The 27,345-nt window shown below is 56.0% G+C and overlaps 1 protein-coding gene across 1 annotated transcript in view; it reads right to left on the bottom strand.

The window, feature by feature from the left end:
* Window positions 1-20,691, bottom strand: part of ZNF362 (zinc finger protein 362) — a 39,608-nt gene extending 18,917 nt beyond the window's left edge. Inside the window, 3 exon segments of the mRNA XM_075906643.1 lie at window positions 18,712-18,796; window positions 20,349-20,488; window positions 20,490-20,691. Of these exon segments, the coding sequence (XP_075762758.1) occupies window positions 18,712-18,796; window positions 20,349-20,488; window positions 20,490-20,554 (290 nt within the window). The 5' untranslated portion in view covers window positions 20,555-20,691.
* Between the last annotated feature and the right edge of the window lie 6,654 nt (window positions 20,692-27,345).

Below are 27,345 nucleotides of genomic sequence, written 5' to 3'. Positions count from 1 at the left end.
TTTAAAGGCCACGCCCCTTCCGCCCAAGGCTCCGCCCCTTCCACGACAGCCCGCGACCACTTCAAACACTTTTGCTGCCCACCCCTGCCATAGGAGGAGAGCAAGTGCTTCCAAACGATTCGGCACCATCTTATCCCTGTCCTCTGCTTCCCTCCTCGGCCTATTCCACTCACTTGTTGAGTCCTGGTTTAAAGGAGATTACATGCCCTTCGGGGCAGGTTCATCTGCATTTAGACCCACACTGCTCGGGTTGTCAGATGGTTTCAACAAAAATACCAGACACGCTTGACATTATATCACAATCTACATTACAACTTACTTAGAAAATACCGGACATTTCTATTTTCTCAATTTGTTTCCCAAACAAAAAAGCTCAAATACTGGACTGTCCCATTCAAAACCGGAGACCTGGCAACCCTACACACTGCACAATGGGCTTTTGGGCACTGGGCAATGCAAACAAACAGACTTTAGCACTTGACAGCTTCGAAAGACATGCCAATTAGCTCCACGGGTGCCGGGCAGGACGAGTCAGCATCGTTAGCTTCCATTTGATAGATGGGGAAACTGAGGCAGAGAAGTGGCTGGCCCAAGGCCACACACTGAGTCAGTGGCAGAGACAGAGTTAGAGCACACGGCTTCTGGCTCTCAGCCTCAAGAGCTGCAAGGGAGTCTCCGCTTGTGACATCAGTGGGTGCTGGGGAGACCTAGATTTAAGCCACTTTCCAACAGGCCAGTCCTAAGGAAACACAGTGTCCAGCTAGAGACCAATTCTGCATCTTTCCTGGACTCAGTATGCTGCACCCAACAGGCACAGGGCAGACTTCCAGTTGCCCTATCTGTAACACAAACTCACTGGCCAGAGACTGCATCCAGCACACAGCAGGATGTAATCGCCTATATCCCGCCCTTCCGCATCACTGACCAAGGTGACAATGTAAGAACGAGGGGTCACCAAATGAAATGAACAGGTAGCAGGTTTAAAATCAAACAAAAGGAAATTTTTCTTCACGCAGTGCACGGTGGACCTGTGGAACTCCTCGCCACAGGATGTTGTGAAGGCCAGGACTGGACCAGGATTCAAGGAAGAGCTGGATAGATTCATGGAGGATAGGTCCATCAATGGCTAGTAGCCAGGATGTGTCGGAATGGTGTCCCTAGCTTCTGTCAGAGGCCGGAATGGGTGACAAGGGAGGGATCCCGTGAGGATTCCCTGTTCTGTTCACTCCCTCTGGGGCACCTGGCCTTGGCCATCACGGGCAACAGGACGCTGGGCTGGATGGACCTTTGGTGGTCCCAGGCTGCACAGAACAGCTCCAAGGATCCGAGTCTTGGCGATCCCCCTCCTGCTAGGCAGCTGGCCCTGCGCTAGCTCCAGGGAGAGCCGAGGAACCCAATAATAGCTCAGTAATGAGCATTCGTTTTCCCTGGTGGCCCCTGCATCCTCCCTCCAAATCCCAGCCATCAGAGCAACCCTGGCTCACAACAGAGCCCTCTCCCACCCCATTAGCAACTCCCCAGCTCCCACCCGGTGGCGAGAGATCCGGGGCAGGCCATGGAGCAGGCTCTGGGAGTGGGAAGGGGGAGGGAAAGTGGGTGGTGGAGCTATAGGGACAAGCCCGTTCCAAGCCATCCCTCCAAGACCCTTCTGCCCGGAAAGGTGCACGGCCACCAGGACTGTGCCTGGCTTGTGTTTCCTGCCTTCCAGGGGGCTGGAGCCCCAGGGGTCACAGCAAGACACTGGCCCTGCCTGCCACTGCTCGACTGGGAACACATCTCAGTGCAGCCAAGCCCCATTCCACCCCGGCCTGGATGGAGTCTTCCCGCCATCGACAAGGATGCACCCGGAGAAAGGCCACAGCAGCTCTGCCAGGTGCTTTGCTCCTCCCTTTGCACCTGTCAGCCAACAGGCCCTCAGGACCTGTCCAAATGGATCCAACCAGGGATCTGCCTAGCCCAGCATCCTGCCGGTATCACAGCCCACTTCCAGATGCTCCACAGGAAGCTGTAAGAACCCCACCGAAGCAGACGTGCCCCCACGTAACTCTCATCCTGATCTCTCATGTCAGAGGACAATTTAACCCCAAGGCACGAGGGTTCATCTCTTCCACAATTCCTCTTGTGAATTATGACAACTCCAGACATTCTTGGTATTCAGGAATCTTAAGTTCCTGGCCTTTACTTAGTATTTTACTCTCCTCATGGGAGATGGGGAAACTGAGGCACAAAGCAAGGCACTGACTTGACCCACGTCACCCACTGACTCAGTGGGAGCCCAAAAGCCCTGAGTCCCGGTCCGGGTGAAATATTACAAACACAGAACAACGAGGGACAGCACCACAGAATTCCCAAACAAAACTACAAAGCGACTAGTACCAAACACCCACCCCCACGCGCCGTGTGAAAAGGAACATCCATGAGGAGCCTGCTCCTGCCAGGTCCGGAGCCCGCCAGCCCTTCCCGAGAGGTGCGCCGTAGCCGTGTCCTCGCCGGTCCCACGCCTCGCAGCTGGCGTGGCCCACCTGACTCCCGGCCCAGGGCTGCAGATCTGCTGGTCCCCGCATCCCTAGGTACCGCTGGGACAGGTTTTGTTCCGATGCGAGTCTATTGGCTGCTCTCGTCTTACGCTCTCCCCTCCCTGGGTCTCGGTGCCAGTGGCAGGGAGGGAAGCCGGCTCCGATTCCCCCTCCTGCTTCTCTGCTGCCAAGGATTCCCTGAGCCCCCACAAACCAGGCCTGGAGAGAGAACCAGCCCTCTCTGGCCTGCCCCCTCAATGGTCCCACCAGGTCCTGCCTCTCCCACACGGTCCTGAACCCTGGCCAAGCCAGAAGCCAGGTGTGGGCTGGGCTGGGCGGGCAAGAGCAGCCCCTGGCCTGTATCCCCACACCCCCAGGGCAGGGGGAGGGTCCCTGGCCATAGGGCAGGGCGAGGAGGGGCAGGGGGCCAGATCTGTGGCGATCAGCGGAAGGGCCATGGCCCCTTGGCCCAGCACCTGCAGCTTCCAAAGCAAAGGAACATCCCAAGGAGACTGGAGAGAAGGCCACAATCTCCCCAGCTGGCCATGCCTGGGGGAGGGGGAGGCAGAGACTGAAACGCCATGTGTCCCCCCACCAGCCTACAGGTTAGCAGGGGTTTAGCCTGCATCCCGCAGCCAAGAGGCACTTCCCCTGGCGCCAGGATCCAGCCCCTGGGAGCTAACAGGGCCTGCTGCTCTTCCCCAGCTACTCCAGGCTGGTGGCCAAAACAGGCTCGCTCACCAGCTGCAGGGAGCCAAAGCTGGAGCGCCAGCCCCCAAGGCTCCCTTCCCCTCCCCCCGGTGCCGCTTGTCCGGCTCAGGCTCCACCTGCTCCCCCCAGCCACAGGCACATCGTGTGGAGAGAGGAAATGCTGGGAGACCCGATGGACGGATGCTCTGAATCCACAGGAGGAGACTGTCCAGCAAGGAGAAGCAGAGATCAGAATCCTAGAACACTAGAACTGGAAGGGACCTCGAGGTCATCGAGTCCAGGCCCCCGACCTCACGGCAGGACCAGGCACCGTCAGCCCATCCCTGGCAGGCGTCTGTCCACCCTGCTCTTCAATATCTCCAGTGAGAGAGATTCCACAATGTCCAGCCTAAACCTCCCTTGCTGCAGTTTAAGCCCATTGCTTCTTGTCCTATCAGAGGCCGAGGAGAACAATTTTCCCCTCCTCCCTGTGACACCCTTTTTGATACCTGAAAACCGCTCTCACGGCCCCTCTCAGTCTTCTCCTTTCCAAACGAAACGAGCCCAGTTCTTCCAGCCTCCCCTCACAGGGCACGTTCTCTAGACCTTTCAGCATTCTTGTTGCTCTTCTCTGGACCTGCTCCACATCCTCCCTGCACTGCGGTGCCCAGAACTGGACGCAACCCTCCAGCGGAGGCCTGACCAGCGCAGAGCAGAGCGGGAGAATCACGTCTCGTGTCTTGCTCACAACAGAAGCAGCACGAAGCCCCACAGAGCCAGGGCGCTGCTTCTTGTCCTGTCCCAGGCAGCTTCCCGGCTCCCTAGCCTGTCCCTGCCCCGGATCATGCAGCTCAGCACCGAGGGGGAAGCCCCAGTTTGGGAACTGCCCTTCTAGCGCCAGCTCAGCAAATCAGGTTCGGTACCGGGGCTGCTCGTTAGCCTGCAGCCAGGCTGTGCAAAATCCCCAGGAGGGGACACGCAGGAACCGTCCTGCAGAGCAACGTATGGCAGGAGGCCCCAGCCAGAAAAACCCACCCTGGGCTTCCCCTCCTCTCCAGCGGCCCCCCGGCAGCTCTGGGGAAACACTCACCCCTGCAGAGCCAGCCCAGGTCCCACCAACTGCCCAGGGCCCTCTCAGGCCCCATGGGTCTGCACTGAACATCACAATGTGCATGAGGAGCAGGGGTATTTCCAGAAGCTAGGGACACGCCACCCGTCCCTGGCTCAACGCCAGCCCTGGCCAGAAGCTGTCACCATCTATTCAGGACCCATGAGAGATGGGTCCCAGCTGGGTGCATGGGAGTCCAGAGCAGGGGCAAGCAAGACATGGCCCACAGGTCCTATCCAGCCCCCCAACCTTTTTAATCCGGCCCTCCCCGTGGCATGGAGCATTGCTGCTCCAAGCGGCTAGCTGCTCCCTGTGGCTCCCTGAGCTGCCCCCTGTGACGTAGTGGGGGTACCTGGCTGGTTTCTATGCTGCTGGCTCTGGGGTAACCCCCACTGGCTGCCGTGGGTACCACGACCCAGCAAAACAGGATGAGTCACTGTGCAAACCAGTGGCCAGACACCCCCCATGGAGAGGAACAAAGGAAGGTGGATGCTGCCCTGGCTGGGGGGCAGGGCTGGAAGAGAGTTAGTTAGTTCCTCTCTGGAAAGCAGGGGAGAAGGAGCTGGGGAGGGGGGCTGGGACTCCCCTATCTCAAGGGGAGCACTGAGGCCTCTTAGCCCCAGTTCCTGTAACCAGATTACATCTGTGCTATGCTGTATCCTGGAGGAGCAATAAACCACCCTCAATTCCACTGGCTGGTGGAGTCTGTTTGTGCCATTTCAGGGTGCAGGAGACGGGGGACCCCCAACGTGCCATCACACCCCCGCCCCCAGCAAAATCTTTCAGCTCCTATTGGCCGGATTCTGATCAATGGGAGTGGAGAGATTTGAGCACATGGAACAGGCAGCTGCTTTGAGTTAGGTAAGCACTTCCTGGCCACAGCCTGCCTCGGGCACCCCAACCCCTCCCATATCCCAACTCCCTCCTACACCCCTCCTCCAGGCCAGACTCCTCACCTGCACCCATACCCCCTCCTAGGCCCAGCGCCCCAATCCCGTCCCCCAGGTCACCACCCAACCCCTCTGCACCCTCCTACCCCTTGCTCCAGGTCACCCCCCCCTTCACCCACGCTCCTGCTCAGACCCCACCCCCCTCTCCGGCACCCCAGTCCCCTACCCCGAGCTCCCTTCTGTACCCAGTCTCCGTCCCCCCATGGAAAAGTGCAGCCCTTGATCATTTACCAAAATCTTGGAGTAGCCCCCCCATCCAAAGTTATTGCCCACCCCGGTCCAGAGCCTCTAGCCAGTGTCGCAGAAGAAGAGAGTCAGGGAGGTGCAGCCCCACAGCTCGGTGCCCCACGAAGGCGGAGGAATGCGGGCTGGACCCCAGGGAAGCATGTGGGCAGAGGGGAGGTGGTCTCTAGGGCTGGCACGTCTCACCACCGCTGAGCTCACACCAGACTGATTGTGGGGACACGCCACGGGCTAGCCAGAGCCATGGACCCAGGTTAGTCCTCTGGGGGCAGTGCAAGGGGAGGCCTTCGGGGTCCATGACGTACAGCAGCAGCCAGAGCCCCCTTTGGCCTTCCTCAGAGCCTCGTTAGCACTTTGGGCAGGGCTCGGTCTGTCGGTCACTGCCCCCGCCGGGCGCAACGCCCCCTCTTGCTTCCCACCATTCTCCCCCGGCGGCCCCATGCACCCTCACCCAACAGCAGGCTGATCCCCCCCATCTCTCCGGAGCAGCCCCGCAACGGCCAAACCTCCCGCAGGCAAGCAGCGTGGCTGAAAGTGGGGTCCCACTAGTGGGTCGTCTCCTTCAGGGGGTGCAAGGCAGACCAGAGCTGCCCCTACAGCCCACACCTAGGGCTCCCCCGGACCAGCTTGAAGTGGATCAATTGAGGGGACGCGTGGGGTTTTCCCAGGAACTCCCCATGATGTCTGTGCACTTGGTTCCCATTTCCTCCCCCCGGCCACATTCCCTTTGATCAGCCTCCTCCATCCTTGGAGCTGGAGCGTCTCATCCCCCCCTTCCCCCTACACCCCAGATCCAGCTGCTGCCTGAAACAGCCAACACAGATCCACCTGGGAGCAAGCCTGCCCCCTCTGGGAGAGCAGCTCCAGGCACTCAGGGCTAACCCACAGCCCAGCCCCTGGCTCCATGGGACCACACGGTCCCTACACCCCGGGGCACACTCCTGCGGCTGCAAACGCTCGGCCCCACACCCTGCCCTTCCTGTTGCTTTATGCACCGGGTCCAGGCAGCGCAGGTCACCTGCCACAGGCTGGAGCCCACAGGCCCAGCCCTGCTACGGCTGAAATATCACAGAATCTCAGGGCTGGCAGGGACCTCAGGAGTCAGCGAGTACAACCCAGCAGGACCAACCCAACTAAGCCAGCAGTTCTGAGCCTCCTGCCGTAGGCGCCCGTGGCAGGTTTGGTTGCTCAGGGCTTCAGAGATGCTTGCCCTGCCACTATCCCCCTTGGCATGCAGCTCTGGCCTGCCTCCCGGGGGACTTGCAGGGGTCAGACCCCTCCCGGGGAACCTGCCTTCCAAGCCAGATCCTGGCTTTGACTGCACTTAGGGATGTAAGGGTATGTCTCCACAGCAAAGTTATTTCAAACTAACTTTCCAAGCGTCTACACAAGCCAACTGCTATTTTGAAATTAATTTGAAACAGCGGAGGGCTTATTTCAAAACTGGTAAAGCTCATTCCACGAGGAATAGCACCCATTTCGAAATTGCCATTTCGAAATAAGCGCTGTGTAGATTCTTATTTTGAAATAAGGGGCCTCCAGCCCTTCCCAGGGTGCCCTGCTGACTGGGCTGCCCTGGCCACAAAGTAACTTCTGACCTGATGCCCTGCGGAACCAGTCCGGCTGGCCTTAAATGCGATTCGGTGTCCAATCAGTGTGGACGCGCTATTTTGAAAGGTATTTTGTGTGTAGACGCGTTATTTTGACGCAATATTTTGAAATAATGCTGTAGCGTAGACATACTCTAAGAGATTAACCGCGGGGGGGAGAGGGGAGTTCTGCAGGAGCTGCCATGCACAGGGATCTGTCTTAAAAGCTGGCTCCCCACAGGCACCGGCTCCTGCTGCCCCCGCCCCCGATGCTGCTTCTGATACAGAGGCAGCAAGGGGGGGGGAAGTGCATGTAGTCATTCAGATTAACCAGTGAGTTTATTGGTTAATTGTGCAGACAGCTATCCACCAGCACCCCCATGTGACCAGTTGAGTTTCAGTCAGTTACACAGTTCATGGTTTCTGGGTTTTGTTTTAATTTTTACATCCCTGATTGCAATGGCGCTACTCTGGGCTCAGCTGACGACTCGCATCCAGGACAGCACCAGCTGCTTCAGAGCAATGTCACAGAACCGGGTCCCTGGGGGGAGGGACAGCAAGCAACTCTACCAGTAAGACAGACAGACAAACCACCAACGCTCCTACACATGCAGATACACCCGCCCGCATTTTCAGCTGCTTAGACATCCCGAGTCAGAAGCTTTGCCAGCTTCAGATCCCGTTACAAATTTTACTCTTTGTGGTGGTGAAGAAAATCTGCCGAATGATAACCAAATCCCCCCTATCCAGCCATGTATGCCTGAGTCTGCAGACAGACAGCCTCAGTGCCTCTGCAGCTGCTCAGAACTCTGCCACCTCACAGCAAAGGAACCAAAGCTGCCCTTTCAGGGCTGCTATTCAGAACCCTGCAGGCAGCTGTGAAACGGACACAAATCAGGTCACTTTCACTCTGCTTGGAAAGTACTAGAGATACTTGGACTCCACACTTCCCACCCCAAGAAGCCACAAGAAAGCTGTGCCAGAGGCAGAGCAGTGGAAAACCACCACCTTAGCCTCACAACAGCTAAGGGGGCCTGGAATGGGATGGTGGAAGGGTTAATCCTGTAGCTATTGGGTGACTGGTAACGTTTCCCAGCCTTTCTATGAACAGACATGAGAGGAGGAAGAGGAGCCAGACACATCTGACTTGTGGTTACTATGGCTCTGTAAGGCTGGGATCATGCCCTATATTTGCAAGCATACAATTAGCCTGTGGAACTCCCCGCCACAAGATATTGTTACGGTCAGGATTCGGAAGGGGTTCGATATTTACAGGGATAAAAGGCCAATCAGAGTTGGAATGATAAATACACAAAGGTGCTGATAAATACACAATCTCTCCTTCCTTGGGGCATCAGCCCACCTAGCTGCTGGGGGTCTGGAGGAAGCTTCTCCTGGAGGTAGGTTAGCCCTTCGCTGCTACTGCAGAGTTCCTTCTCTGTGAAGCAGCTGGCGCTGGCCATTCTCTGAGCAAAGGCCCTACGCTAGGCGGACGCCTGGTCTGACCCGGTCTGGTAACCTCTGCGCAGCATCCAGCAGAACAAGGCCTGATCCCAGCTGGGCCTGCCGGGTGTGGCCATGACACACAGGAGCGAAGCTGCCGCAAAGGGAGCGGAGAACGTGCGCAGTGTAAAACAAGGACAGCAGAGGGGTGGCGGGGGAGCAGATCCGAGTTTCACAAAGGCTGCACGGTGTTCCCTCTGCCAGAGATGTAACCCAGTGACGGCTTCCCTGCCCGGGGCTTTTACAATGTCCCCTAGACCCACAGGCAGCCTGCGTAACACGCAGCAGGTAGAGTGCTCAGCAGCCAGAGACAGGAGCCAGTGGCTTGCTCCAGGAACACTGGCCGGGGCTCTAAGACATGGAGCGGGGGTATCCCGAGACCCTGGCTCTGTCTTCCCAGCAGTCGGAGGGACAGCGAGCCAGCCAGCTGCAGACCGGCTCCCCGGGCCCCACGCTGCCACCGCTTCCCTGCGCCTGGAACTGGGGCAAGCAGGACGAACACTGGCTCAGGACGGCTGCGCATGCTGCACTCCCCTCTCTGGTGGCAGCCCACGGGTGTCTCAAGCGCTGGGCACGGCCCTTCCAAAAGCCGGATCGAGAGCTGAACTCGGTGTGCAGAGCACAGGCAGGAAGCGCCATTCCCATTCGGCACTCAGGAGGGAAGGAGCGAGCCGAATGGAGCAGCTGAGCCTTTTCTGCAGAGGGCCCCAGGGCACTCTCACGTAGCTGCACTAACTTCACACAGAATTTGGTCCCAAAGAAGGCACGGATCCACTGGACCCACGTGCCTCATGCCCTGGGCAGGGGTGCAGAGAGATTAAAGGCCTGCAATCATGCCATCAAAGCCTGCATCATAAAGCGCAGAGGGAAGGGAGCAGGAGCAACCTTAACAACAACGTTTCCTGACAGCTGAGGCCTCAAGTTACAATCGTAACATCCTCCGAGAATTTTCTCATTCATTCAATTTCCTAGATTTCCGCCCACAAAGGATCCCACACAATCCCACACCCTCCAACACACCTCCAGCGTGGAAGGATCTGCGATGAACAGCACACAGTGCTGCTCAGCACAAGAAGCACAGCACGTCGAAGGGAGTGTAAACTCGGGGAATTGGGGCCCAATTCAGAAAAGTGCCAATCTTGGTTACAGTGTTAGCTGAGGACGCCAAAAGCTGGATGCAATTCCTGGCTCTGCCACAGACTGAACGACCTTGGGAAACTCACTTAGGCTTTGATCTTGCTCCACTGAAGCCAAAGGGAGCTCTCCTATTGAGTTCAAGGAGCACCCGATCAAACCTTTGATCTCTTTGGCTTAACTTTAAACACGTGTTTACATTCTTTGCAGAATCAGAGCTTTGAGCCTTCATTCCCCATTCATACAATGGGAATAATACTTCTGCTCCCGTTTTCTCTGTACGGACCGTAAACTTGTGGGGGCCCAAACCCATTGGTTACTTTATGCAGCACCAAGCACAACAGGGCTTTGATCTCGATTGCTGCCTCTACGTGGCACCATCACACACAGTAAGGGCAGAGTCTCAGGGTATGTCTACACTTGCACCCTATTTCGAAATAGGGATGCAAATGAAGACATTCAAAATTGCAAATGAAGTCGGGATTTAAATATCCCACGTTTCATTTGCATTATGGCACTATTTTGAAATAAAACACGCTGTATAGACACATTATTTCGAGAGAAAACCCTTCTCTTGAAAATGAGGTTTAACAGTTATTTCAAGAGGATTTTCTCTAGAAATAACACGTCTACACAGCGTGTTTTATTTCGAAATCGCGCCATAACGCGAATATGCAAATGAAGCACAGGATATTTAAATCCCAGCTTCATTTGCAATTTCAAAAGTCTTCATTTGCATCCCTATTTCGAAATAGGGTGCAAGTGCAGACATACCCTCACTGCACAGACATTGGCTTAAGTCATGTCATTGCCTTATTCCGTGTGCACTCTCCAGGGTCAGAGTCCCCTCCGCTATGCAAAGCACAGGGCCAAAAGGTGACAACTGTCAAACCGCCCTGTTGCCATGCACACAGCACATGTGTTTTCAATGCTTTATCCACCCGCCAAACCAACTTGCAAGGAGAGGCTGAGGGATTTGGGCTTGTTTAGTCTACAGAGGAGAAGAGTGAGGGGGGATTTGATAGCCGCCTTCAACTTCCTGAAGGGGGGTCCAAAGAGGGTGGAGAGAGGCTGTTCTCAGTGGTGACAGAACAAGGAGCAATGATCTTAAGTTGCAGCGGGGGAGGTCTAGTTGGATATTAAGAAAAACTCTTTTCCCAGGAGGGTGGGGAATCCCTGGGCTGGGTTCCCTAGGGAGGGGGTGGAATCTCCATCCCTAGAGGTGTTTAAGTCCCGGCTTGGGGTTGGTCCGGCTTTGGGCAGGGGGTTGCACTCGATGACCTGAGGCCTCTTCCAGCCCTGGGATTCTAAGAAAATGGATTTCCAGCTCATCTCTGAAAGACACAAATCTGACCAAGGGACTTTCCTTCGCTCACATTTCGATCCCAAACTGCTGACACGCCAGAGCCGTTCAGCAATGCACATCACTGCAGCGGCTTACACACAACGGCCCAACTGTCTTGACTTTTCCATCATTCGGAAACAGCTAAACCATTTTGCCCAAACTTTCAACCACAATTCACATCCCCTTTGGGCCGAGGGCGAGTGTCTGAGGACACACGTAATGGGAAAGCTTACTCCACAGGGGCGGCGCTGATAACCATTCAATGGCTCACTCCCACTCCCACCGCCATACGACCCTACCCCCCCAACCTGACACAGGAGCACGTCTCCGTCCCCAAAACCTGCCCCCCACTTCCACTAGGCTTTGCAGGGGGGACTGGGTTTACAAGCATGTCACTGCGGGGTGACCAGCAAGTCCCAGGCTGCACAGATTTGGCATTTATTATTGTAGGGTTGATTGTAAATGCTAGGGCCGTTGGAACCTTTTTTTTTTTTTTAAAGATTAAAATTCAACTAAAAAAAAGTTGACACAGAAAGGAGGACCCGGCCTTTGCGAACAGAGAAAGAGCCTGCAGAAGTGATGCTATAGGAGGAAGAGGCCAGAGGGGTGTGGGGGGGGGGGGGTGTCCCTCTAATAAAGCTGCTGCCAGGATGGCATGGCCAAACCTTGCATTGTTTGGAGATCTACAAACCTGCCTAGAATAACAATAAAAAAAGAACAATGCCAAGCAATCTATTTCTGTCCCAGCTCTATTTTACAGGATTTCATTTGGAACAGATGGGACTGGCTTCCCTCGCCCCACAGGCTGGAAAGACTTTTTTGGAGGGGGGGGCTAGGGGGAAAGAAAGCAGATGGAAAGTAGATGTATCCTTCTCTGCATTTCCAGCTACATATGAAAAATGGAAACTGAGACGCAGCAAGAAACAGCCAGAGAAATGGAAACGACGAAGGGTGGGAAGAAGTGCAGCAGCCACCTAGCCCAGGCCTGCGGGACGTGCCGCAGCCCGGCGCCCCTTGCCCACACCCAGGCATGGCTGGGCACCCGAACACCTGGCAGCAAACCTGACCGCTCTGCAAGCGACTCCTGCCACAGGGAGTGAGGAGAACTGGGCTCCAACTCTTTCCACAAGAGTCCGAAGTGCCCGGCAAGGACAGGGCCTGGTGCCACACACCCACTGTCGACAACACACCAGGTGGAGCGGGTAGGGACATACGCGGGCAGGGCCAAGCCCAGGCATGCGGGCGCAGCAGGCACAGGCAGGTGAGCTCTCAGAAAGGCAGGCAGGGTCACATGCACACTGAGCAGACGCAGACACGCACACGCTCGGGTGTGCACAAGGAGCCGTGAGCCAGCGTGCATGCTCACACCCGCCACGCCATCAGCTCCTCGCCCGGTCTGTTCCCGGGGCAGACTCGGCATCGTGGACACCTCCACACACACGTCACAGCACCCGGCTCTCGCCGCCGCTCTCCCTGCTGGAATTCCAGCCCCGAGCCAGGCGCCGCCCAGAACCTGCCAGGGCTGAGCGGGCCCAGGAGGAGACGGCCCTGCGGCTGGCACCCACTGGTTCTTTCTCCAGGGGCCCTCCTGGCAGGAACCAAGGAGAGAGCAATGCGGGACGAGGGCAGAGCCAAGGCAGAAAGGAGCCACGTGGGCAGCTGCCTGTGGGGGATTCCTGGGTTCCAGGGGTACCTGAGCTTAGGGATGCAAACCGTCCTTGCACAAGTTAAACACGATGTTTAACTTCGAGCCATGGAGCAAGCTCCCCACCCGCAGCATGACGTGGCGGGTCGGGCCAGGCCGCCAGTTAACCAGTTACCGGCCAGGATGATGCTAACCGGGTAACTGGTTAGCCTGTTACCCCTTTACAGCCCTAGCTGAGCTGTCTCTCACCCACCGCTCCCGAGCAGCTTCCCGACAAGCCGAGCTCCTGCATCTCGGGCCCTGGCACCCTGGCTGCCCAGAAGACGCTGCCAGACCAAGGCTATGGCCAGGGCCCTGCACGCTCGGTGGCAGCTGCCGGGATGCAGGGGAAGGGGCTCGTGGAACCAGGCCTGGGGCTGAAGGCTGCAGGCTCCTGTCACATCGAATTGCTCCTTGGGGAAAGAGGCCGATGGGTCTCCCGAGCCCGGAGGGCCACGGCTGGGCAGGGTGTTCCGGACGCAGGGACTCAGCAGGACTCACTGGAGAAAAACGCACTCAAGCCCCAAGGCCTGGCGAGTCGGCGTCTCGTCCCAGGCCCGACACTGGGGCTCCCGCTTCCCGAGGCTTTGCCCGGGCAGGTAAGAGGGGAAGGGTGCAGACCTGCTCCCGGTTCTTCCCTGGGGGACGGGGCAGGGGGTGGGTGTCAGGCTCCATCTCATGGGAGGGAAAACTGCTGCCAAAAGGCCTGGACCACACTGGGGGGGGGAACAGCCCCGGAGCGAAAGACGGCAGGCCTGAGGGTCTGCCTGCACCCCAGGGGCCGGGGGCAGCAGACAGCACGGCTGAAAACCAGCCGCTCGGGACCGGGCAGCCCCGGGGCAGTGGAAAGCATCCCGTGGGCAGGGGACAGGGCTGCAGAAAACAGCACTGGCGGGGCCTGGAAGAAGGAGCATGTGTGGGAGCAGGGGGAGGGAGAAGAGCCGGGGGGGGGCCCTGCCTTGGGGCTGGATGGAAGTTGTGAATCCAGGGCGGGTGGGGAGAGCAGACAAGGCAACTGCAGCACAGGGGACCTGTGGCCGCCCCAGGGACGTGGGGTGCGCAGAAGCCCCAAGGCAGGAGGCTGTGTCCTGCAGCGGGCACAGCCCAGGTGAGGGCAGGGGGGTTGGCAGCGCAGTGGCGAGCCCCGCCAGGGCTGCGCAAAGGGACGCCGTGACGTGCACTTGCGTGTCAGTACTCACAGGCTGGCCTCCGAAGCCAGGTGGCCGCAGCTGCCTGGGGAGACGTGCAGATGATGCTCCAGGCTGGCGGAGGTGGACGATCCCTCCTGGTGCAGGTGGGCACACGGCCCAGTCCCAGGAACACACTAGCCTTCACCAATTCCTACCACTGCTGTGAACACAAGCTACACCTCTAGCGGGGACTCCTCTACTTGGGCAGCCCCCTCTGTCTCGTCTGGGCTGAAATAAAAAGAAAGAAGAGATTCTTTTCATGGAACCTGCAAGGCAGCGCCTGGCTGCGCACGCTCCCGGCCAGCCGTCATCACAGCGGGACAGGCCGAGACACCAGCACCGCTCGCCCATGCGGCCACCTCTGGGGTGGATGGTGGCAGCGGATTAACAGCACCCAGGAACCCTACACAACCCGACGTAACAGAAGAGAGGAAGAGCCTGTGCCGGTTTAATCCACAGAGGGCTCTTTGCCCGTTGCAGTCTGGCCAGGACAACCGGACTAAACACGCTGCTCTCGGGGACCAGGAGCCAGAACCTAGCTAACCTGCCATGCACGGGGCAGCCCTGTGCCCAGACAGCAGCCCCAAGCCCCGTGCCGGAGCTGCCCTGGAATCTATGCCCTTGGGGAGGGGACCTGAGCAGCAAAGCCAGTGAAAGAAGGGAGAGTGTAAAGCTGTCAGGGGGAGGGTGGAGCCACATGCAAAGCACAATGTCCCGCCACTGCCCGAGGTCCAGGACCCGGCCACTCGGAACCAGGCTGCCTCGCTAGCAGCAGATCACGCTCCATTAAAATGCCACATGCCCAAGCACCGCCCATGAGCTACCCACAACGCGCCCCGTGGCCCCCTGCTCTGGGCCCAGCTGGGCGATGGAGAACCAGAGGCCAGCACCGCTAGCAAGAGGCCAGCCAAGCGGGTTGGCACCTCTCACCCCCCGCCGCAGCCAGGCTCCCATCACCCCACAGCAGGTGGCTCCGGCACAACGCACGTTTCCTTGCAGCCAGCTCAGACCCTTCTCTCTCTCCCTGCCCCCATCCACGCTCTGCCCAAGAGGAGACGGATCCAGTGGGTAAGATAGAGGACTAGACACCAGGCTTGTTCCATCCCCAGCTGTCCCACAGCACTGCCCTGTGTCCATGGGCAAGTCCCTGCCCCTTTCCGTGCCTCAGTTTCCCCTTTGGTAGAATGGGGATAGCGATCATGGTCTACCTCACTGTGGGGCTTCAGCTCCTCGGGCCATGCAAAGATGGGGCGGGGGGACTGCAGGAAGAAAGGACTGAATATTGCTCTCTCCCCCCCTTGGGCGTTTCTCTGCAACACGGCCCCTCCCGTGTTGGGGGGATGGGCCAACTCTCCTGGCTGTGGGCTCGTATCAGAGTTTTCATTTTCCGCAGGCTGGCATTCGCCAAGGCCGCACGACCAACGCAGCGGCACCAAGAGCCGGCCTGGCCAAGGGAGCCTTGTCCTTGTGGGCAGCCGAGGAGCAGACGCCACGGGGCTCTCCAGGGCGGTGACATGGCACGTGGAGACCACGAGGCCCCCAGCCCGTCTCCTCCCTCGCAGCAGGAATTCACCCCCCAGCCAGACGCCCCCGGGGGCAGAACGCCAGCTCCAGGGTTACTTTTTGGAAGGAAGAGCCACGGGAATTCCCCTGCCCCCGGAGAATTCACCCCCGATGGAACCAATTCAGCGCGGTGTTCCCACCCCGACGGCCCACCCCGTTAGCGCTTTCCTTCCAATTGCCGGTCCTGATCAAAGCGGACAGAAACGCCCCAGACAGGCAGCAACCGCCCCTCCCTCGCATCCTGGGCCCACTTCCTCCCTGACACGGGGGCATGCCCAGCCCCCCAGCACCAAGGCGACCCTGGCACCCTCCATCTCCTACTTCTGGAGGTCACCAGCAAGAGGGTATCAAACCCAGGGCCATCTCCTCGTGCAGCCTTGAGCACGTGCTTGAGCCAGCTCCGGCATCCCGGCTCCCGGAGCCCTGGCCAGAGCTCTCCAGGACCTAGGGGCCATTTCTTACAACACCCACAGGGCAGCTTCTGAGGGGGCCACGGACTGGGCTGGAGGCCACAGCACAAGCAGTGAAAACGCACCTGCTGCAAATTGCCCCTCAGGCCTAGGACAAGGCTCCGACCTGGTCTGTCCTAGGCAGGGCCCAAGCACCTCACAAGCCTCCGTGGTTTGTTCTCCCGCACCTGGGAAGCCAGGCCGGCCTCACCCCTCCCACTGCACAGAACTAGGCAGGCTCAGGACCAGCCAGGGAGTCCGGCAGCACCGGGAACCAAATTCCGGCCTCTCACCCACCAGGCCCCCTCCTGCTCCAGCCACCAAAGCCCCATGGCAGGCAGGGCCCAGGTTCCCAGGGCTGCGGAGGCTGCAGATCAGGCATGAAGGAGGCTCTACACCCGTCACTCAGGGCTGTATGGATCCGGGTCGGCCCAGCAGTGTCATTGCAGTGCCCTCTCCGTGCGCACAGGGGCAGGCGCCGGCCCATCCCTTTGGCTGCATGTAGCGCAACGGGCCCCGATCCAGACGCCTCCTCCCACGCCACCAGGAGCGCGTGCTGTGCGGAAGGCCGGCTCCCCGCAGTCTGCGGGATGACGTGTGAATCTCAGAGGGGGAGTGACCAGCCCCCGCGCCCCCGGCCTCAGCCCCCATGCTCTGGTTGCGAGGCCAGAAGGAAACAAACCCGCCGGCTGCAAAGGGGACACGAGGCAACGGGGGACAGCCGGCGCGGGCGGCCTCCCTTCCAACGCGTGGACGGAAAACTGTGTCCCAAGACCACTCAGCGCCCTCCCATCGGCCCAGGGAAAGGGCCCTGCCCACGCCACGTGGCCAAGGGGAAGCCACGCGGAAGATTCCTGCATTTGCTTAAGAAGCATGTGAAAGATGGGGGGAATCCGTAGCCAGAGGCGGAAGCGGGTTGGTCAGCTGAGCTAAGGAGGCCCGCAGACCCAATGCACTGTCCTACGAGCGCTCGCCGCTGGGGGGTCCAACGCAGGGACCCAGTGCACCAGAGACAACTGCCTAGTGAGGGCTGGTGTTTACCTGCCGCATCGCTCTTGGGGCTGGACTCGCCAGTGTCAAAGCCCTGGGCTGGCAGCAGGCAATGGGGGAAGAGGGAGGAGGGGAGAGCGCTAGGACACAGCAGAGGCCTCGGTAGACCCTTGCAACCTGCCCCTGCCACACAACCCAGCTGCCGCCAAGGGGACTCGGAGACCACTGCCGGCCCCAGAAAGAGGGTAAAATAAAAGCAAAAGGTACAAAGTTCAGAGCATTCGCCCAGCGCTGGGGGGCCAGCGTCTCTGCTCAAGGCCCAACGCCCCACTGATGTCTCCGGCGCCGGGCCCCCACAGACTCCACTGGAGGCACCGTGCGCGCCAGGGAAGCCTTACGGAACGGAAGAGACTCCCAGCCGATTTCCGTGCGCAGAACACCAGCCAAAGCTCCAAGAGCTACCGAGTCCAGACCCCAGCCTCCCCTGGCGTGCTCGGAGCAAGGCCAATGACTACGGATGCATCTCCACCGGCAACAGCAACCGCCCTGGTACGAACATGTCTGCCCCTAACAGTACCTGAGTCCTGTCTACACTACTGCTTCCGCCAGCCAAGATGCCTTCCTGGTGAGTTATGGACCCCGTTTTTATAATACAACATGGGTTAACACCCCTCCCCCCCACTGAGCAGGAGGGCAGAGCCAGGGTGTATCACGCTCAAGGGGCTGTTATTTCTGTGCCACTGTCATAGAAATAAATAACGCCACCCCCCCATATCCGCAAGGCAGAGCAAAAGCCTATCATAATCAGAATGCCTGGGCCAAAGGGAAGCCTTCATTACGGCGTCCTTCCCCCCCAAAGCAAGCCCTTCCGTTCGGCCCTGTTCTCTCCCCTCGCACACTCGCTGCGAAGCTCACACACAGACATTTCTCTGACACCCTTGCCAAGGCAGAATCCTGCCTGCTCCTTGAACATTACTCCAGTGCCAGCTAAGAAGCACACACCACAGTAGTGTCTACAGCACCAGACCTCATTAGCAATTTGAGTCACCAAAAAAACTCCCTCGCAGCAGAGTTCGGGACTCATTCAGAAAGTGTCTTCTGGACACCTCAGATTCCTAAGGCTCACTGTGCAGGCAGCAGAAATCAGGACAGTGGGCGAAGTCGCCATGCCCCGTTATCTCGAGAGAGGGTGGAGATGCCGCTCAGCATAGATAACAGTACCAATGACTCGGAGCGGCCTTTTTCCATCCATGTACTCATGGTGCTTTACAAAGAGACAGTATCACTGTGACCAGTCATAAACTTGGAGAGAAGCATGGAGAAGTTACGTGATTTGCCCCGGTCCCACAGGTCAGTAGCAGAACTGGGACTAGACCCACATCCACTGATTCCCAGCTCCGGAACAGACAGAGAGACAGACAGACATTGTACACACGTGCACTTGCAGGTAAGGTTTAGGCGTGCTGCTTGCTAACCTGCAGCGGAATGCATTTCTGCTGTGGAGAAAGGGGTTTTGTTTTGTTCACCCTCAAGTGTTTTTTTCCCACACTATTTTGGGGATCGAGATCGGAACAATCCATAGACGTACAATGAAAAGGGTTCCCCCAGGGGCTGGATCCAACAATCAGCAGGACAGTCACCAAGGTCCACGCGTGGGTGGCTTGGGAAGATCAGACTCATGTCCACAGCTTCATGCACTTTGGTGGGTTCCCAAGACACACACAAATCTGTCATCGAGCATAACTCAGTGCGCCCACCTCGGTACGAACTGCCGGTGCTTCCCCTGACATCTGTCCATCTCCACAGCTAGCAGAGCACAGATGTGGCGCGCAAGGTGTTGTTCTATAGGGGACAAGGAGGACAACTTCACACACACCCCAAGACACACACCCCAGCCACATCCCAAAGACACAGAAACACCCCAAAAATGAGCCCAGGAAGACATGCATAGGGGCAACAGAGACTGCTTCCAAACTAACCAATCCACGGGGGCACCGCAGTCTCTAAAGAAAATAAACGAAGGGCCAATTCTATCCCTGTAGTTACTGGCTCCATGGAAGTCAGAGGGTTGGACTAAACTATTTAGGAATATTTGGACCAAAGCAGAACCAGTCCTAGGGCTGGGGCCTAACCAGATTTCATCCCCTCCCCCTCCAAGAACTTCTAAGAAAAAATTTAAAAATTTGTTTGCCTCTCCCCAAAAAATGTGACTTCAGTTGAAGAGGCCTCTTGCTGGCCCGTCCGCTACCAGAGTAACAGAACAGCTCACCCAGGCATCCGAGACATTGTCCTTCACCTTTCCAACGCGGCCAGCAAATAAAAGTGCAAGACTAACCATAGCAAGCCACATGAGAAAGCCGTGTGCTCTTGGCTACACTGTCCAAGGCTCCTGAATGAGCAGGATTTCTAAAAGTAAATTATTTATGTCCTCAACTACATCTCGCTTAGGCTGACTCTAGACCAGAGCGTATGTCCAATCCAACGTGCTTACAATGATGCATGTACCAATAGTGCCTGCATGTACACACTATGCACATAGGCAGCACACACTAACTACATGTTCACATATCCACAGATCTCACTATACAACCGCACGAAAAATTGTGTCAGTTTCTAAAACTGCAGATTCCATACTCTGAAAACACTGCATTCCTGCCAAAGTGCAAATGCAAAATATTCCTGCTTAAACATTCCCTTTATAATATTGCTATCAACATTTTTAAAAAAAACATTTTCTCCATCACCACCCGCAAAAACGGAATCTCTTTTAACCAACATGCAACATTCACAACCATCTGTTAAAAAACAGCTACATTCAAGTTCATTTAGCTTTTCCATTAAATAATCCAAAGGGAGAAAAACAAAATACAGAGCAGGGTTTTTCATTGCGTTTTTGTTTTGTTTAAAAAAAAAAACTTTTGCATAAGTTAACTTTAAATCTTAAACCCCCTCCCACAGAAATGTTTGACTGTTTCCTTTTTTTTAAAAGTCCAATTACATTGTATCCCCCGTGCAAGCAAGATCTTTGCAACAAAAACGCAAAGCAAAGAAAAAAACACCCCTTTAGGAGCCCCTTTTGCCTCTCAGCCGCCTCTCCCACATTCTCAGACAGTTTTATTAAAAATTTCAGACAAAAGAAAAACAAAAATGGCAGCCTGGCTTATTTTTAAAACAGGACAGGGACGCCATATTCTGCAGATCTGCAAAAAAAGACAGAAATCTGAGGCTTGGCCACTCAAAAAAAATCAGGCAGCTGCAAAGTGCAAAGGGAAAGCTCCATTTGCAATCAGTTTATTTGCATTAAGCCCCATGAATCATTGTTTACCGGAGAATTGCACCAAAGGGGTTTTTTGAATAACCCGGCTTTTAAAAAAAAAGCAGACACTTCCTATACCAACAATCATGCTCCCTTTGCAAATTGCAATCCAGCCAGCGATCCGTCTGCAAGGAAGAAAATGGGCTCCCCCCTTTAGCTTCCTCTCTTCTTCCTCCTCCTCCTCCTCCTCCTCTTCAACCCGCCCAGGCTCCAGAGCACTGGGGGGCACTGAACAGACAGAGCCCCCCACGCAGCCGACACTCATCGGGATCAAACGCATGCATCGGATGAGGGAGAGCGAGAGAGAGGGGGGGAAAGCCCCCCAAGCTGCACTCCCGCAGCCGGAGCCGCGGCGCTCGCTAGAAACTGACACTCGATTGCAATTTGCTCGGGAGACCAAGAGCGACCGAAAACTACCATGCAACTTTCTCCTGCGACCCCATCTTAACCCCCCCCCCCGGCTCCCCTTCCCTCGCTGGGCGCAGGGAGCCCCCGCCCCTGCTCTCCGGGGGCTGCATACAGACCTTGCCTTGCCTTATCGGCCGCTCTTGGGATTTTGTTTGGGTTTGTGGCAACTCGGCATCAAAGCAGCAACCCCCGCCCGGGCCGGCCCGCCCCCGCCCCGCCGAGCTCGGGATGGCCTCTCTGGCTTTGCTGTGGGCTACAGGCTTAGTTCAAACCTTCCGGGTCGCCTGCTGTTCACTTCTGGGTTCTGCAAGCGCCGGAGCCGCGCAGCCGGAGCCCGGGCGCTAGGACGCGCCGCAGCCGCCTGGGCGAGGGGCGCTCGGGGGCCGCTGCCTGCTCGCGCCCGGCGGGGCGCTGGGGCCCGGGGAGCAGCCCCCAGGGGCAGAGCCTGCGGCTCCCGGCGAGGCGGGGCTGGAGCCGGACCCCCCCCCCCCCGTTTTTCACTCCCCCAAGCTGCCCGCTGACTCCCGGCCCGGCTGTACCCGGGACTTCGCATCGCCAGAGCCCCCAGCTCGGCAGCTCCCCCGCGGGGCGGCGGGGTCCCGCTTTGCGACGCGTCCGGGCAGCCAGCGGCCCCCGCCCGGCCCGGGATGCTGCTGCCTGGCTGAGTCCCCCCCGGCCCTAGCTACACTCCCCGGCTCTCCTGGCGCTGAGCGATTTCCCGGCGCCGCTCGCCCCGGGTCTGGCTCCGCTGAGCCCCGCGCCCGTGCAAAGCCCCCTCCCCCTTCCTGCTCCGCTGCACCCCCGCATCCCGGGCCGGAATCACCCAGCCGCAGAACGGGCAGGGACCTGGAGAGGTCAAGGCCCCTCCCCTGCCCTCAGAGCACGGTCCAGACCATCCCTGACGGGTCTGTCCCGCCTGCTCTTAAATCCCCCCAGTGATGGAGAGGTCCCCCCCCAAGCCAGAGCCGCTCCTTGGAAGAGGGGCCCCAGACCGACTCTCCATGGCAGTGTCCTTGCACTGCTGTGAAATCCCTGCATTGGCTTTGTTACTCAGCATGTGCACAGTGCACAGTGCTAGCTCCTGGGGATGTCAAATCCCCAATAATCAGTTAACCAGATCAAATGTTAACTGATTAACCAATTAAATGGGATCCCAGGCAAGGGACCGTTCCATCCCGGCTGGAGCTGCCCACGGGGCTCCCGCTCCCAACCACCAGCCATATGGAACGGGCTGGCGGCCTCCTGCATGGGCCTGCCTGGCCTGCGGCAGGCCTCCACCCTCAGCAGACGGTGGCCGGGGGCTGCTCCTGGAAAGCAGGTTCACCTTTACCTGGTAAGCATCACCCAGTCACATCCCTGATGGGCGCTTCGCAGACCGGCGCTGACCAGAGAGCCGGGAATCAGCCAGTTCTGTTCAAAGGAGCAAAATTCTGTGTCTGTCCCCAGCCGCTTGCTCCCAGCCACGCTCCCCTGCACAGGGCCACGCTTGGGTCCCTTCCCTCCCACGCAGTGCAGCAAGGCTGCTGGCCACACTCTGGTGTGACCCCGGGGGAGAGCAGGCACATGTCTCTGCCCCCCACGTTACCTCAGGAAGACAGGGTGCCAGGAGAGGTGAGTCTGTCCCAGGGGTGGAGAGAGCTGGGGCAGGGAGAGTTGAAGCGGTCGCTCAATTCCTCCCATGTCACAGGGGGGGTGTGTGTGAGAGGCGTATAGGGAGCGTGTGTGTGTGATCTCTTCCCATGAGCGTATGCGTGTGAGGTGTACAGGAGTGTGTGTGAGAGAGAAAGAGGTGTACAGGAGTGAGTGTATGTGTGTGAGGTGTACAGGAGTGTGTGTGTGAGAGAGAAAGGTGTACAGGAGTGAGTGTGTGTGACCTCTCCCCATGAGTGTGTGAGAGAGGTGTACAGGAGTGAATGTGTGTGTGAAGTGTACAGGAGCGAGTGTATGTGACCTCTCCCTGTGAGTGTGCGTGTGTGTAAGACCTCTCCCCTTGAGTGTGTGTGAGAGAGATGTACAGGAGTGTGTGTGTGAGAAAGAGGTGTACAGGAGTGTGTGTGTGAGAGAGAGGTGTACAGGAGTGAGTGTATGTGTGTGAGGTGTACAGGAGTGTGTGTGTGTGAGAGAGAAAGAGGTGTACAGGAGTGAGTGTATGTGTGTGAGGTGTACAGGAGTGTGTGTGAGAGAGAAAGAGGTGTACAGGAGTGAGTGTGTGTGACCTCTCCCCATGAGTGTGTGAGAGAGGTGTACAGGAGTGAATGTGTGTGTGAAGTGTACAGGAGCGAGTGTATGTGACCTCTCCCTGTGAGTGTGCGTGTGTGTGAGACCTCTCCCCATGAGTGTGTGTGAGAGAGGTGTACAGGAGTGAGTGTGTGTGATCTCTCCTGGTGTGTGTGGGGGAGACCTCTCCCAGTGAGTGAGTGTGTGTGTGGGGGGGGTAAGGGTATGTGTCACTTCTGCCCCTTTAGAAGCCTGAAAGATAAGAGGGTAAATAAAAAGAATCCAGCTACAAGCTATTTCTTTTTAACAGGGGCTCAGTCATCATGATGTTAATGTGAAGGTTTGCACTCCACAGTTCTGATGGATTGCCACTAGGCTCACTTGGGGCATGTCTACACTACCACCCTAGTTCGAACTAGGGTGGCTAATGTAGGCATTTGAAGTTGCAAATGAAGCCCGGCATTTAAATATCCCGGGCTTCATTTGCATATTGCCGGGCACCGCCATTTTTAAATCCCCCTTAGTGCGGACTTCGTACCCATGGCTACACGCGGCACGGAGTAGGTAGTTCAAATTAGGCTTTCTAATTCGAACTACCGTTACGCCTCATTCCACGAGGAGTAATGGTAGTTCGAATTAGAAAGCCTAATTCGAACTACCTACTCCGTGCCGCGTGTAACCGCAGGCATGGAGTCCGCACTAATGGGGATTTAAAAATGGCGGTGCCCGGCAAGATGCAAATGAAACCCGGGATATTTAAATGCCGGGCTTCATTTGCAACTTCGAATGCCTACATTAGCCACCCTAGTTCGAACTAGGGTGGTAGTGTAGACATGCCCGAGAAGAGTAATTTTACCAGGTGTCCCATATTCAGCACAGGGAAATATGGCCACCTTATGTATAAGCACAAACATTCTTAGAACCTTATTCTGAATAGGGATGTGAACAGGTAGCCAGTTACCCAGTAAGCATTACCCTTAACAGTTACCTATTCCCCGGGAGCAGCCCCCGCCTGCGGCCCTGCCCCAGTCCCATAGGGATGCTGGTTCCCAGTGTAGCGTCGAAAGCAGCCAGGCGGGAGCAGCTCCTGTTTGCAGCACAGTCAGGGCTGGTCCTAACCAACTGGCGACCACAGGCAACTGCTGGGCAAAATTTATTGAGCCAAAAAATAAAGGGAAAATTTGTTGAGCAAAATAAAAAGGGTTGAAATGCGGTCGTGGCCCTTTTAATTCCTGCATGTCCAGAGCGGACTTCTGTCGGGCTGTCAGTGGCCCAGGCGACTGCCCAACTCACCCATCCGTAAGACCAGCTCTGGGCACAGGGGCCGCTCCTGCCTGGCCATGGTGGGCAGGGGGAACCACTATGGAACATGCCTCGCCCCCGCCCAGAATGTTTAACCGGTTAACTAATTAAACGGGATTTTACATCCCTAGTTCTGAGTCTCAGTTTAGCTGCCACTTAGTATCAATGTTCTAATCCAATAGGGCATTTTATGTTGTCAGAAGCTTTAAAAAAACGCCATTAAAATCTGAGTGCCACTCACTGTGCCGTGGATATTTTCCTTCACGTTTCTGCCGCTCCAGTTCCCCATCCAAAGCTCCCACACAGCAAGGCCTTCCTCAGGAAAGGAAAGATTTGAAGGATCAGGTGCTACCGTTGTAACCACAGAATCTCAGTGTGGGGCTAATGAAGACATTACTGTCCTGTCAACTGTAGACTCATAGCAACGAGGGACCGGAAGAGACCATGCTAGGTCACCTAGTCCAGGCTCCTGCGCTGAGGCCGGGCTGGGCACTATAGCTCATCCCTGACAGGTATTTGTCGAACCTTTTCCTAGACCCCCTCCAGTGTTGGAGCTTCCACAACCTCCCTAGGAAATTTGTTCCAGCGACTACCCTTACTGATCCGAAGTTTTCTCTAAGATCCATCCTATATCACCCTGGCTGAAATTTAAGCCCATAATTTCTTCTCCTTTCTTCAGTGGATAAGGAGAACAATTTATCACCCTTCTCCTTAGAACAACCTATTAAGTATTTGATGACTGATACGTTCTCATGTTAGTCTTCTCCAAATGAAACAAACTCAGTGTTCTCACAAGGAGCAGTCCTGTGGCACCTTAGAATCATAGAATACTAGGACTGGAAGGGACCTCGAGAGGTCATCGAGTCCAGTCCCCTGCCCTCATGGCAGGGCCAAATACTGTCTAGACCATCCCTGATAGACATTTATCTAACCTACTCTTAAGTATCTCCAGAGATGGAGATTCCACAACCTCCCTGGGCAATTTATTCCAGTGTTTCACCACTCTGACAGTTAGGAACTTTTTCTAATGTCCAACCTAAACCTCCGTTGCTGCAGTTTAAGCCCATTGCTTCTTGTTCTATCCTCAGAGGCCAAGATGAACAAGTTTTCTCCCTCCTCTTTATGACACCCTTTTAGATACCTGAAAACTGCTATCGTTTCCCCCCTCAATCTTCTCTTTTCTAAACTAAACAAACCCAGTTCTTTCAGCCTTCCTTCATAGATCATGTTCTCTAGACCTTTAATCATGCTTTTTGTTCTTCTCTGGACCTTCTCCATTTTTGCCACATCTTTCTTGAAATGCGGTGCCCAGAACTGGACACAATACTCCAACTGAGGCCTAACCAGCGCAGAGTAGAGCGCAAGAATGACTTCTCATGTCTTGCTCACAACACCCCTGTTAATGCAGTCCAGAATCATGTTTGCTTTTTTTGAAACAGCATCACACTGCTGACTCATATTCAACTTGTGGTCCACTATAACCCCTAGATTCCTTTCTGCCGTACTCCTTCCCAGACAGTTGCTTCCCATTCTGTATGTGTGAAACTGATTGTTCCTTCCTAAGTGGAGCACTTTGCATTTGTCTTTATTAAACTTCATCCTGTTTACCTCAGACCATTTCTCCAGTTTGTCCAGATCATTTTGAATTATGACCCTATCCTCCAGAGCAGTTGCAACCCCTCACAGCTTGGTATCATCTGAAAACTTAATGAGCGTACTTTCTATGCCAATATCTAAATTGTTGATGAAGATATTGAACTGAACCAGTCCCAAAACAGACCCCTGTGGAACCCCGCTTGTTATGCCTTTCCAGCAGGATTGTGAACCACTAATAACTACTCTGAGTATGGTTATCCAGCCAGTTATGCACCCACCTTATAGTAGCCCCATCTAAGTTGTATTTGCCTAGTTTATTGATAAGAATATCATGCGAGACCGTATCAAACGCCTTACTAAAGTCTAGGTATACCACATCCACTGCTTCTCCTTTATCCACAAGACTCATTATCCTATCAAAGAAAGCTATCAGATTGGTTTGACATGATTTATTCTTTACAAATCCATGCTGGCTGTTCCCTATCACCTTGCCACCATCCAAGTGTTTACAGATGATTTCCTTAATTACTTGCTCCATTATCTTCCCTGGGACAGAAGTTAAACTAACTAGTCTGTAGTTTCCTGGGTTGTTCTTATTTCCCTCAGTGTTTTCACAAGGAGCAGTCCTGTGGCACCTTAGAGACTAACATATTTATTAGGTCAATATTCCACACGAGGATGAATTACAAGCTGTCAGCAACACTATCCCCGATGATGCCACAGTGCACCTGATGGCTTAGCTATGGGACTTTGTCCTCACCTACAACTATTTCCAATTTGGGAACAATTTATATCTGCAAGTCAGCGACACAGCTATGGTACCCGCATGGTCTGCAGGAGAGAAGAGTGAGGGGGGATTTGAGAGCAGCCTGCAATTCCCTGAAGGGGATTCCAGAGAGGATGGAGAGAGGCTCGTCTCAGTGATGGCAGATGACAGAACGAGGAGCAATGGTCTCAAGTGGCAGTGGGGGAGGTCTAGGTTGGATATTAGGAAAAACTATTTCCCTAGGCGGGTGGGGAAGCCCTGGGCTGGGTTCCCTAGACAGGGGGTGGAATCTCCATCCCTCAAGGTTTTTAAGTCCTGGCTTGACAAAGCCCTGGCTGGGATGATTGAGTTGGGGTTGCTCCTGCTTTGGGCAGGGGGCTGGACTTGATGACTCCTGAGGTCTCTGCCATCTCTAGGATTCTATAATTCCACAATATGCCGACATTTTTATGGCTGACCTAGAACAATATTTCCTCAGCTCCTGTCCACTAGCAGCCCTCCTCTGCGTACGCTACATTGATAACATCTTCATCATATGGACCCACGGGAAGGAGACCACTGAAGAATTCCACAGGGATTTCAACAGTTTCCACCTCAAGGTGAACTTCAGCTTGGACCAGTTCACACAAGAGATCCACTTCCTGGACACTACAATACAAATAAACGATGGTCACATCAATACCACCCTATACCTGCAACCACTGTGCTTACCTACATGCTTCTAGCTTCCATCCAGGACACAGCACATGATCCGCTGTCTGCAGCCAAGCCCTCCCACAGACAGAG

This window comes from Pelodiscus sinensis, chromosome 23, assembly GCF_049634645.1.
Source record: "Pelodiscus sinensis isolate JC-2024 chromosome 23, ASM4963464v1, whole genome shotgun sequence".
NCBI lineage: Eukaryota > Metazoa > Chordata > Testudines > Trionychidae > Pelodiscus > Pelodiscus sinensis.
The sequence above is the reverse complement of the archived record's forward strand: the minus strand, read 5'-3'. Positions and strand labels throughout refer to the sequence as shown.